Source organism: Lemur catta, chromosome 11, assembly GCF_020740605.2.
Source record: "Lemur catta isolate mLemCat1 chromosome 11, mLemCat1.pri, whole genome shotgun sequence".
Taxonomy (NCBI): domain Eukaryota; kingdom Metazoa; phylum Chordata; class Mammalia; order Primates; family Lemuridae; genus Lemur; species Lemur catta.
In genome coordinates this window covers 63,715,246-63,729,207 of record NC_059138.1, presented here as the reverse complement: position 1 = coordinate 63,729,207, position 13,962 = coordinate 63,715,246, and the positions used below count along the sequence as shown (strand labels likewise).

General features: G+C 34.8%; 1 protein-coding gene across 3 annotated transcripts in view; it reads left to right on the top strand.

Annotated features, from left to right (window-relative positions):
* Window positions 1-13,962, top strand: part of AGMO (alkylglycerol monooxygenase) — a 299,655-nt gene that overhangs the window by 107,705 nt on the left and 177,988 nt on the right. For all 3 annotated transcript variants that reach the window (XM_045564799.1, XM_045564800.1, XM_045564798.1), the window contains exon 4: window positions 4,698-4,801. In XM_045564799.1, the coding sequence (XP_045420755.1) occupies window positions 4,698-4,801 (104 nt within the window). The remainder of the gene's footprint in view (window positions 1-4,697; window positions 4,802-13,962) is intronic.

Sequence of the window (13,962 nt, the reverse complement as noted above, 5' to 3'; positions counted from 1 at the left end):
CATATAAACAGTTACCTTCTAGACACAGATTTCTCATTATTCTAAAAATTTTCTCCAAAATAACCTTTGTTTTTTGTTATATACACTAAATAAAACTTAAGAAAATTGTCAAATATTTAAATTGAATTCCATAAAAATTAAAGACTTTTTTTTTTTCACAAGACACTGTTGAAAATAAAAAGTCAAGCTATGGCCTGGAAGAGAATACATGCAAATAATATATCTAATAAAATACTCATATGCAGAAGATGTAAAAGATCTCTCAAAACTCAACCATAAGAAAACAATCCAATTAAAATGTGAGCATGAATTTTGAATAGAGACTTCAAAAAGATACATACATATCAAATAAGTACAGAGAGATGATCACTGTCATTAGCCATTATGGCAATGCAAATTAAAATTTCTATGTGATATCACCACATACCTATTATAATGACTACCAAATAAATAAATAAAGATGAAATTAATGAAGTCACATGCAGCCAGACATAGGGAGCAACTTGAACTCTCACAGGCTGCTGGTGCTAATACAAAAATACATAGCCACTTTGGAAAACAGTTTGGCAGTTTCTTAACAAGCTAAATGTAAGCATATCATACAGCTCAGTAATTCCACTCCTGGGTATTTGCCCAAGTGAAATATAAATTTATGTTCACAGAAAACCTCTATGATAATGTTGATAGAAGCTTTCTTTGTAATTTTCAAAAACTGGAAACAACTGAAATGTTCTTCGACTGATGAATAGATAAAAACAAAATCAAACTATGATACATTCATACAGATGGATTACTACTTAACAATACAAAGCAACAAGGCAAAATTGAGGAATCTCTAATGCATTATGGTAAATAAAAGAAGCCAGACTCAAAAGGCTAAATACTGTATGATTTCATTTATAGGTTACTCTCAAAAAGGCAAAACTATAAGGAAAGAAAATAAATAATTATTTTATGCTAGAGACCGAGAAGGGAGTTGGGGAGGGTTGAGCATTGTACTAATTATCTATTGCTTTATAAAAAAAGGAGCTTAAAACAAGAAGCAGTTATTATCTCATGGTTTCTGTGGGTCAGAAATTGAATCATGGTTTAGATAAATGCCTCTGGCTCAAGGTCTTTCACAAGGTTACAGTTAATCAGTTCAGCTGTTTTTAAGTTGCAGTGTCATCTGAAGGCTCAAATGGGGGAGAATCTGCTTCCAAGCTCACTTGTGTGGCTGTTGGCAGGATTCAGTTCTTTGTGGGGCTTGGACTGGGGTGTTTAATTCCACGCTGGCTGGTTAGCCAGAGGCCTTTCCCAGTTCCCTGTTATATGTGCTTCTCCAAAGGGCAGCCCACAACATGGCAGCTGGTGTTTTTCAGATGGAGCATGTAAGACTATAAGAGAAAGGACCTGAAACTCAAGCTACCATCTTTTTATAATCTAATATCAGAAGTGAAATCCCATCATCTTTGAAAGAGTTCTGTTTACTAGAAGGGAGTCACTAAATCCAACTCACACTCAAAGGGAAGGGATTATAGGAAGTATGAATACCGGTGGACAGGAATCATTGGAGAGTGCCACCCTGGGTCAGCCTTCTGTGCTGCAGTGATTCATATTTCTTTCACATTGAAAGGACACCCACCTCTCCCCATGTTCCCAAAGTTTCCTTCTGTTGTATTATCAATTCAGAGTCCAGAATCTAATCATCTGATGCAGAATCTGCCTACCCCAACCACAAAGAGGGATGGAAGAACTCTTTCGGGTAATGAACCTGTTCTGTATTTTGATTGTGGTAGTGATTACACAGCTACATTTGTTTAAAAAAACTCATAGAACAGGACATTAAAAGGGATGGATTTTGCTGTATGGAAGTTATACCTTCATTACAAACTTTTTTTAAGTTAATAAACTCAAGAATACAACACACATGTAAATACTCATATTACATTAAATGACACGTATTACATTAAAAATTTTCACCAGATGAATGGCATTATTGGCCAATACATTAATAAAATATGTTCATACAGATCTACATTTTGGTGCTAGAAAGCAGCACAATCGTTTACAATTATGTCATTGAAAAGCTGTAACAACATACCATACACATACATAATCTATGATTTGCTTACAGGAAAAGAAAAATATTATTATTGAACAGAATCTATAACTATATTGTCTTTCATAGAAAGAAGCTTATTCTAAATGATATATTGGTTCCTCCTTATTATTTGTTTTCATTCCTTAGAACAGATAATTCATCAATTCAAATAGTAGGGAAGGTGAACATATTAACTTTTTAACTATTAACTATTAACTTTTTCCCATCTCCTTCACAAAAGAACTATTGAAATAATTTTCTGTGAGACGCATTTTTATAACCACCTTTGTAAAGAATTAACTTACAATAAGCTGGATATAGACTGTGGATAAAAATCCAGTATCCTTCTTGTTTTCCCCAATTCTGTAAGTGGCCGAGGTAAGCCAGTAGGATCCCGTTACGCTGCCCTGTTTACACAGCTGCACTTCATTGAATGAAGGCTTGTGTTACACACAGTTTGTGATAGGAAGTAAATGCTTTTAAAACAACTAAAGAGACAGATCTTTAACCTCCACCTTTGTGGATTCTTTGTTCACAATTTAGCTTCTGTGGAGGTTACAAGGAAATAACTCTAATATATATTATTACTCTCTAATTAAACCTCATCTGATTAGGTTATCCCCTTGTGAACTCATTTTAGGCATTCATTACGACAAATTTTTAAAAACAAATCTTGAAAGGTCCAAAAATATAGACAATACATTGATGTGTAATAAAGGTTTACAAGTCATAGGTTATAAAATGTTCAATAATGGGTATGTTCTAAAGAGGAAATGGTGTTTAGATTCTTTTCAAGGGCTCTATCTTTAAGTAGTTTTAAAAATTTAAAGATTCATCAAATTTATTACCTCTTAATTAACTTCCATACAACATCCAAAGATATAGAGCATCACAAACCACAGGAGTTTTTGTATATTTTTAATGTATAGCTATGTAGGCTTATCAATAAATGACAGATTTAGGTTGTAGGTTATTTCAAAGATTATGCCCAGGTAACTTTAGAGGTCATTACAGTGAAGTAGTTCTCATTTGTGTAAGAACAATTTCCTTAATTGCTAGCATAGAAATATAGTTTCATTCTTATAAATGATTAAAATATCAACCAAACAGGATCTAAGATACATATCAGCTGATATCTTATGACAATACTTGCTCCACTTGAAAATATACCATTTTAATAGAAATGATATTTGATATTTATTCATAATAGGTCTATTAGTCATAATCCTGTTCATAATCTTCTTATAATAGAATTAATTCTTTTTATATCTAGGAGCTATCATTTGCCTACAAAGACCCTTTTCCTTTTGCAAATTTTATTTAGTAATTTCCTAAACAGACTGTCCAGAGAGCTTTCATTTTCTAAAGGAATGACAAAGAAGTCCACTCAAATTGAATAGCTATCCATATATCCATAATTTTCATAAAAACTTTTAACAAATTACCCTGCCATATACCATATATTTTAACTGTTCATATAAGGCAACTGCAAAGACTATTAACATGGTATTTCCAGGCTTGGGTCCACTGTTCAGCTACTCTACATTCGAGCCTAAAAGATTTAATTTCTAATCTATACTGCCAAGGATATGGTGATCATATCACATAGTTTCTTCCTTTGCTTGGATTTGTAGCAAAAGAGTAAACATCAGTTAGTTTAGCTACAAATATATACTTTTTTACTTGAATAGAATATAATGTGGCATTTTGATTTGTAATTCTGTTAGGAAATGAAAAATATCAACAGAATGAAAAAATGTGAGCAAAATAAAAAAATGATTTGTACTCTTTTGTCTACTTAGGGGGTCATTATAGTGTCATATTTGTTGTTAAAAAAATACACACACATACTCCCCTTGTGGTCCTATGAGTTGCAAGGTGAATTTCAAGGCAATATGAGGGCAATCTGTGCAATGCTCAATGAAAATAAACAACATTCATTTCTTTCTTTATTATGAGCATGAACACCAACTATGTGGAAAAATTTAGAAATTGCATAGTATTTTGGTAAGATGTGGGAAGAACTTTATGTAAGTATTAGTTAATATATTTCTGTAAATTAAATAAACTTTAAATCTCAGGAAAAAATATTACTGGTTTGTTTCTTATTACAACAGACATATTTGAGACTTCTCAAAAAGCCATCAGGAAATAATATTATGTGATATTTCATTCCAAAATTTATGTACCAATTTCTCCCATCAGAGAATTCATCCTTAATTAAAAATATGTTATCACATACTGAAAAATCATCACTGTTCATTGACTGTATTGTATAACATTACCAGTTAGCTTTTATTATCTGTCATATTGTAATATGTTAGGAAAATGTAAACTTTGGATGACATTTCAGTTCACTGGAGGCATTTAATTATATCATATACACTATACATATTTATTGGCTATGCTTTTATTTTTATTTGTCTATAATTTATAAGTTTCCCAGTTTCAAAAATGATTTCAGGTGGCTTACTTTAATTATAATTGTATTGGCCAGCTTTTTCATAGATGTTCCAGATTTTTCTTCCTCACTCAACAGAGCAGCATGCAAAACTAAAATGGAAGTTGCTTTGTTCTTATTCTCATGGCTATTTTCAAATTATGTGTTTTGCAGAGGTTAATATTATGTGGGCTGGACACCAAACACACCACAGTTCTGAAGACTATAACTTATCCACAGCGCTGAGACAATCTGTCTTGCAGATATATACTTCCTGGGTAAGTTGCACGAAATGGAATAAACATGATACTCTAATTCATTTTTTAAGTCTTAGCTGTTTCTATTTCCTCCGAATAAACTAATAGAAGGTGTTTTACTGAAATGCTTCTTTCTCCTTGGTAAGGCCAGACACACATGAAGCAAGTGATGTTCTCCAATAGCAGTCTTTTATTTCATCAAAAATCTCAACATGAGGTATATAGATAGCAATGTGAGAAAGTGGCTGGCTATTTTTTGTTTACTTCACCTAGGAAGGTGATGTATAAATAAAGTGTCTCAATTCAAATATATGCAAACAAAGATTTCATTAGAAACTTTTAAAAAACCATTTAAAATCTACTCCCAAGTAAAAGCTACTTGAATCCTTTGCTTTTTGTTATCATATCAGATCAAGTAGTATCATACTCAAAATGCTTGGCTCTAAAATATTCTCACACAAGGAAATGGCAAGAATAATAAATACCAGAAATAGTCTCTAGTTCTAAGGTTCTTCTGACTCACTGGGCAACTCTGATCTATCTGGTGATATCCTTTTTCTATGATCACCCTTACTTAGCTCTTCTCGGCTTTTGAAATACATGATACTGAAATACATGCTGAACAATGAGTTAGGCAGTCAGAGTTATGGTTGTGTAAAATCAGTATCGATTTATACTCAATATGGATGTTCAAAATCAATAAGCTATTTACTAACTATAAATTATAATAACCACACCTTTGCATGACTCTGTATGGCTTGCAAGGTACTTCTATTAGATACAATTTAATGAGTGCTTTCTATGTGCCACATAGTCTTCTGGGAAAGACCTCTTTACATATTAACTTACACAGGAACTATTATAACTTTCTTTTTAAAATAGTAGAACTGAGTCTGTAGTTTAGTCACACATCTAGTAAATGGAGGAGTAGAACTTGAACTCAAGCAACTGGGCTCCAGGGCTGCTGGTCTTAACCTCTATACTCAAATACTCTTCTACGTGCCTCCATATTGTTTTTCACTTAAGTTATCTCCTTTGATCCTCATCAATAAGCCCATGGTTTTCTAGATTTAGCATTACCATTATTAGAGAACTGAAGATCGATGAGGTTAATTACATAGCTCGTAAGTGACAAAGCCAAGTACTGGAAACCAGATGTCTCATAACCAATAGAAAAATATACTGGCGTAAGTGCTAATCCAAGCAGTAGCATAGGAAAAACAAATCTATAAGCCAGTGATGGTCCTAATGCTGTTAGGAATGAATCTTAACAGAAGTACACCCCCAAACTCCCACACCAAAGACCTGTGTTAAAGCTTGTATTCATTTTCTAGGGCTGCCATAAGAAGATACTACAAACTGAGTGGCTTAGAAAAACAGAAATTTATTATCTCACAGTTCTGGAGGCCAGAAGTCAAAATCAAGGTGTTGCCTTGAGGGCCATGCTCCTCTGACGGCACTAAGAAAGGGTCTGTCCTAGTTCTCTCTCCTGGCTTCTGGTTTTTCCTGGGTTTGTGACAGCATAACTCTAATCTTCACATGACATTCTTCCTATTTCTTTGTCCAAGTTTCTCTTTTTTAGGAGGATATCTGTCATATTGGATTAGGGGCCCATCCTACTCCAGTATGACCACATCATAACTAATTACTTCTGCAATGGCCCTATATCCAAATAAAGTCACATTCTGTGATATTAGGGGCTAAGATTTCAACACATGAATTTGAGGTCGGAGGGCACAATTCAATCCGTAACAGTTCTAACCAATATATGCGGAAAAGAAATATAAATGTTTTCATCTCCTATAGCTTGTGCTGGAAGTCTGGAGACTAAATGCAGGAAAAATTATTGTCTATTTCATAGCTGCGCAGGTCAAGACTGGACTAAGGCTTCAGAGTAGTAAGTGGAGGGAAGAACAGGGCCGGTGATGGAGAAAAGGAACACTGTCCACCCTCCATTCTTAAGAAAGAGCAGCATGAATAAAGCACTTTGTCATCCTATAAAAAGTAGAATATACAGCTGATTAAAATAATAATTTCAGAAATATTTACTCTCTCCTGACTTACATATTTCTCTTTGACTAAAGGTACCTCAAATCTCCAGTAGTTGCATTTTGGGAGGGAAAGCCTCCAAGAAAGGATGTAGCTGTATTTGAAGTTACTCTAGGGAAATCAGTGAAGTTAGTGAATTAATTACCTGAGGAATTATCAAAGGAAAAATTTTACCAGCACATCAACAAGTTCAGAACTGGATGAAACTTTGCAGATGATATACTTAAATCATTTATTTTAAAGCCTACAAAAATGAATCTCAAAGGATCTCCCCACATCACACAGTATTAAACATTACCAGATTGGGGCTCCAACCCAGACACCTGACTGCAGTTTCTTGGGATCTTCATCCTGGTTTCCCTTGGGCCTTCCTCTATTAAGGCGGTGTATTCAAAGTTACAAATCATGGAAAATCTAAGTAAAATGCATGTTCACATGTATCTTATTGCTAGAATAATTTCCCTTCACAACATCATGCCACTTTTTCAGGGGCACACACAAAAAATGTATTAAATAAGAAAATGAGCTTTGGGAATGCATGACAAACAGCTAAATATTTTTGTATGGGGGCATGAGGAAACTTTGCAAGGTGGTAAATGAAAGGCAGGGATTGTAAGTTAGCCTGGATTCTTAACTAGCACTTCTAGGTCCCTTAGAAAATAGGAGAGATGATTTAAGGGTCTGTGATGGTTAACAGTTTATATCAGGTCTTTCTTGACACCAAAATCAAAGAGGAGACTTCAGGTTTCTTCATTTCCTTTGATTTGTTTGTAAGATTCTCCTCATCAGCATTGTCGCATAAAGCCTATGACGTGGCAATTACCAAAGTAACAATATATTCTAGAACAAATAATAGATGGGTCATATCTTTGAAAAGAAAGTTGATTTGTGAAATGAAAAGTAAAATTAAGCTCAGTGTATTTTCTTCCATATTACTATGAAAATTAGGGCAGTAGCCCATCCATTTAAAGAAGTTAAAGATGAGAATTCAACTTTCCAGAATTTCTAACCATATTACTTGCATTTTTAAGCCAATTTTCAGCTTAACATCACCCACCCAAAAAGAGCTGTAATTGGTAGAGTGCCATTTTAAATGAGACTTATTTACTATATAGTGCAATATATGGTTACATCTTTGATTACATAGTATAGTACCCTAAGAATAATAGTCTCTCCATTTTGTAAATATTAATAATAAAATGCGTTTAAACTCATAGATGTTATATGATATATAACAGTGTCAGGATTAACATTTCTGATTTTTTCAACTTTATTTCAATAAACTACCTAAATGCTACAATTTTTATATTCAAAACATTGCTACAGAAGTCCTCAAAAATTAAAAGGATGGAGTATGTCAAAGGGACATTGGCACCAACCTGAAAGAGCTGCCAATGCCCCAAATCTGGAACAATTTGAACAACAAAATATATAATGTATGCTGGAGTTATAATCCAAACTATGAAATAAATGTCTTTGAGACCAGTCCATATTGATATAATGGTTGAATAATTAAATAAATAAGGACAAATAAATGGGAGAAAAATTCTCTTAAAGAATTTCAAATAATATATGTAGGTACCACCCCCTGCAGGAAATGGAGCTTAATCCCCCATCACCCACCCTTTGAGTATGGGCAGAGTATGGAAAAGGGACAACTTTAGAGTGAAGAACTTGGCTAACACTATTTCAGATCAAAGTTAAAATCACCAGTGATAAGTCATGTTGATAAGATAAGAATGGCCCTTGACCACTGTGGTCTTCATCCCCAAAACCCCTAACCCCAGTCCAACCATGAGAAAAGATATGTGTCAAACCAAAATTGGGGGACCATTTACAAAACCTAACCAATAATCCTCAGAACTGCAAAGGTCATGAAATGCAAAGAATGTATGAGAAATTGTTACAGAGCAGAGAAGGCTAAAAAATATAAAGACTGAATATATGCCTCACCGTGGATGGGATCCTAAAACAGAAAAAGGACATTAGGAGAAATAACAAAACAAAACAAAACAAAATCAACGAGTGAAATCTAAATAAAATGTGAATTTTAGTTAATATTAATGTACAAATATGGGTTCTCAGTTGTGGTCAATGCAGCACAGTAATGTGTTGCATTGGGAGAACCAGATAAAAGGTATATGACAACACTCAGCATTGTCATTGCAACTCTTCTGAAAACATTAAACTATTATAAAATCAATAGCTTATCAAAAACACAACTGTGTGTACATATGTACATTTTCCTACTCACAGCCACTGTAGATTATGTATCTACTTTAGAAAAAAATTAGCAGCCATCAACAGTAGACATGTTCCATCCAATGCTATTTTTAATTGCCCATTGTTCTAAAGGAGCTCTTCTTTTTCCATTCTTAATCCCTCAATCCATCACACACTGTTCCCATTCCAGAACACCACTCCCATCAAGCTAAATCCCTCTATAGTTTTGAGAAAGGAATGTCATAAACCTGTTATTACAGGCAGAGCTAGTTAAAACCTAGCCCATCTCTCGCTCCACTTTCATCTTCCACGCACCCCAATGCCATCCCATCTCCAATTTAACAATTTTCACTTCTCTCAATCTACCATGACATAATGGCTTGACAATTCATTGAACATGCCATTACCTCTGCCTGGAGAATTATTTCCCCTTCACCTCTGATTGTTCTATTTTTCAACATTTAGTTCATTCCTCTCCTCTCTTTCAGGTGAAATATGTTTATAACATATTAGAATCTTAAACAAGGTAAATTTGCCTACCATCAGAAAGAAGAAATATAGTTATAACATTAAATTATGAAAACCTTTATTAATTTGAGCATAATAATGTTAAAAATATACTCATTATATTTAGGAAATAGTAAAGAGCAATTGACAGAAAATAAAGAAATCTTTGTCCCATACCAGCTTAGTTATTAATTAGCTTTCCCAGTCTGAACAAATCAGTAAATGTTTGAATTTCACTGATTTTGTACATGAAATGGGGCTCTTAATATTTTCTCTGCCTTCTTATATGGTTATTTTGAAGATTGTTTTAAATAATGAATGTAGAAATTCTCTGAAATATGGCAAGTATAATTCTTACATATGATCATTATGTTACATATGAGACTGCAGAGAAAACTTAGTGAAATCACAGATCTTTTTATTACATCATACTCCCTGCGAAACTACATAAGCAAAGACAGTTTTTCAATATGTGGCAGTTGGGGTTACATAAAGACAAATGTGAACAAGTAAAGGTACAAGAAACTAACAACTTTCATGTAATGCATGCAAATGTACAGGGGATAGAATTCTCATAATTCTTTGTCACAGAAGGAAAGCATGCCTTAGGCCCCCATGGAGTAAAGAAACAAAACTTCTCTTGGAACCTTGTCTCAGAACTCCAAGGCATGCCTTTACCACCTTCACCCACCTTTTAAAGATGACTAATGAGACAAAGTTTATTCCATGTACTAAATAAATAAGGCTCTTTGCTGGTTTGAATTTTACTTGTTTCAGAAACTCAATTCTAGCATGCATCAGGAAAATGAAATTATTCTGTAGCTTACCAAGACATTTTGAAATTTGATAAAAATAAAATTATTCTGCAATGTTTGATGTTTTTCTTTACAGCAATCCAATAGTCATTTGCAATGCTTATAATGAAGGATAAACAAGGAGAAGCAAAGTGAGGACTTCTATATAAAGCAGCATCATCTTATTGTCACAATTTTAAAACATACAACTAGTTAAAACATACAACCTCCTTTACATGTTATTGTTCTTGTTTTGAGAAGTACATCCACCCATTTTTTCCCATATATACTCTTGACTAGCAGGGCCAGTCATGATGACAGAGGTTGGGGATAGAAAGATAAATGAGAAATGAGTTTGCGTTCTCAAGGTGATTGTTATTCTTGGAGGGAGTCAGGTAAGTGAACAGCCATTGTGACAAATTGTTAAGGTGTTAGAGAGAAGTGACTGCACTGAGAACGGCTGTAGGTCAAGGGAACCGTCACAGAAAAAATACTGCTTGCGCCCAATCTGTAAGAATAGTAAAATTTTGCCATGGCGGAGGTTGTAGATGGACTAATAATTACATAAAAGAACAATGTTTGTAAAAACACAAAATTATAGAAAAACATGATAAATTTAGGGAACGGCAAATCGAATGAATGGTATGTGTATTAGTTTCCTGGGGCTGCTGCAACAAAGTGCCAAAACCTGGGTGACTTAGAACAACAGATATTTATTGTCTTAAAGTTCTGGAGGCCAATAGCCTGACATGGAGATGTCAGCAGGGTTAGTTCCTTCTGAGGGCTAGAAGGGAGAATTAGTTCCATGTTTTTCCCATCTAGATTCTGGGGGCCTTGCAGTTTTGGAATTGCTTAGCTTGCTGATGAATCACTGTCATCTCTGCCTTTTTCACGTTGCCTCCTCCTTAGGTGCATGTCTGACTCTGTGTCTAAACTACTAGTTGTATTTGATTAGGGCCCATCCTAATTAACTCATTTTAACTTTATTGCCTCTATAAAATTGGGATTTCCAAAGAAGGTCACATTCTGAGCTATTGGGCACTATGGCCTCATGTATATTTTTTGGGGGGAAGAGTGTACAATTCAACCTATACAGTATGGGTATGGCTAGAATATAGGATATTTGAGAAGGAAAAGATGGAGAAGGGAATGGTTAAGAGCATAGAAATGGGACTAAAAAGATAGCCATTGGTTACTTAAAGATAATGACTTTCTAAGTAGAAACACAAGCACTAATTCCAAACAAAATTTAAGTAGATGTGTTTTAAGGACAGAGATCAGTACTCTCTATCTGTATCGGAGGATTCAGTTCTGTGTCATCACCAATCACAGGCTTAAGGAATGTGGCACATACTACTTGATTCTTCCATCTTTAGTTTCTCCATTCTGCAGGAAACTTGTTAAAATAATTGTTTTTGCCCTAAAATAATATTATAAAAATAAATGATAATCCCAGAAGTGCAGACATTAGTAATGTTAATTAAACTACTGCTTTGAAGTATTAAAATAAAATAGACATGAATCCTGGAAGACAAAAATGTTTTTTCATTACTCTCAAAGTAGTCATATATTAATACTTAATCTTCAACTGTTTTCCTTAACAGCTTACTTGTGGGCTATTTTGTTCTCTCAACCCTTGCTTTTTCTTCTAGTTTGTCCTCTCCTCCTGGCTTTACTTCCTACCACATCCAACCTAAGATACTTACTTTCCATGACTCGGGAAAGCACAGTGTGTGTCCTCTATTACATCTGCAGTGAATAAATCCAGTGATCCACCTTCACGGCTCCCACATCCAGGCTGTTGAGTGCTATGGGCGTCCTCCCCCACCAGTCCCTCCACAAGTGGCTTCCAGACCCAGCTGACCTCTGAACACTGCTCACCAAGGTGTACATGTGAGACTGCTCTATTTTCTACCCTCTACCTTGCAGAAACCTTTCTAGAATTTCACAGCCTCCTCAAGATCTCTTCTCCGCTGCTGCCTCTTGAAGGTATTTGAAACTTCATTCAGAAATGTGTTTTTCCGTCTTCTCTCTCTTTCTCAACTTCCTGTTTGTGTATCATCAATTAAGACTTGTGAATTCACAGGTGAACATTCTTTCTGACCTCTGGTTTTATAGAAAATGTTCACCTCTCTTCAGCAGGTCTAATTCTTAGATTGGTGGCATTGCTCTTATTTTCTCTTCTGGACTTTTTCTAATCAGCTACTTTTGGCATTTGTCTCTCTTTCTCTGAACTGGTTCCCAAATAAGCCATAAATATATTCATATCTCTCACATTAAAAAAATAAATAAGTAAACAAACAAAATTTCCCTTATCCATTGTTCTATTCAAGGAATACCTCTAGAAGTCTCCTCTCTTATCCACAGAAGTAATCCCTCCCTCCATTTTGTCCCCTCCTCTGGGTGATTCTTAAATGTACTAACTTGAGGTAGCAAATTTGAGGTTTGGATCCCAAGTAAGATAGTTCCTGTCTTACTTGGACTCTCATTGGGAATCTTCTATTCTCTCCTTAAAAATCTCTCATTGTCTAATGATAGTAACTACTGGATCTTTCCCACCTCCATGTCTTTCTTATTCAGCCTAATTTGCTACCACTCCTTACTCTGACTGCCCATGGAGTTGCATTTTTGGCTATCTTCCCACTGGGGATGCACCCATCAGTTCAGACATAGTTGATATTTGCATGACTCCCACACTAGCAAGTTCAGCCTAGACAGACACGTCCTGATTTCTTGATATTTAATTCGAGACAAACATTTCCGACTGCTTACTCAATAGCTTCTTTGGGATAAAATGGACTCCAATTTGGAGTTCCCAAAATTTACAAACTATTCTTACTCCTGTTCACTGTTCTGGTAAACAATATCCACCAACACACAAGCTAGAAGTCTGGATACCTTCTGATACTGGTCTATACCTCTCAACTCTTATGTTTGAATAGTTAATTCTTAGATCTGTTATATTTATTCTACCTTTCCATCCCCATGGCTACTGCTGTGATTAAATATGCATCACTTCTCACTAGGCTATTAAAATAGATTCCAAACAGATTTTTATATTTTATATTTCTTACAAGAATAAAATATGTTAATTGCTCCTTCATTTCTTAAAATGTCATGAAAAGACTCACTGGTTTGGCCACTGAATTTTTTTTTTTTTTTTGGCTGTGGCAAGTCACAGACACACTGGAGACACCCTCATGAAGCATAGATTATTTCTTTAGGGAAATGCACACTCCCCCATGTGCACAAGCACACACATTTTTGTAGTTGTGTCTGGGGCTCATGGACTCCCTGAAGTCTATCCAAAAATCCCAAGGTCCCATCCAATTTCTTGCCATATTATTCTCCATCATCTTCAGCAATGCCATTATAGTTACCCCTAAAGGCCATGCTGTTTCTTGCTTCCTGATACCATCTCAAGCAACCCCTGCTTGTCCCATTCTCTTGGTGACAAAATAAAATCCACTCACTTTCTATGTGTTAGCCTAAGATCATCTCTAGGGTTATCCTCATACTTTCTTGAAACTTATGGGTTATTTGTCTCCTTTATAACCCTTTTATATATGACTTCTATTATAAGATAATAAAATAACCTAGGGTAGACAG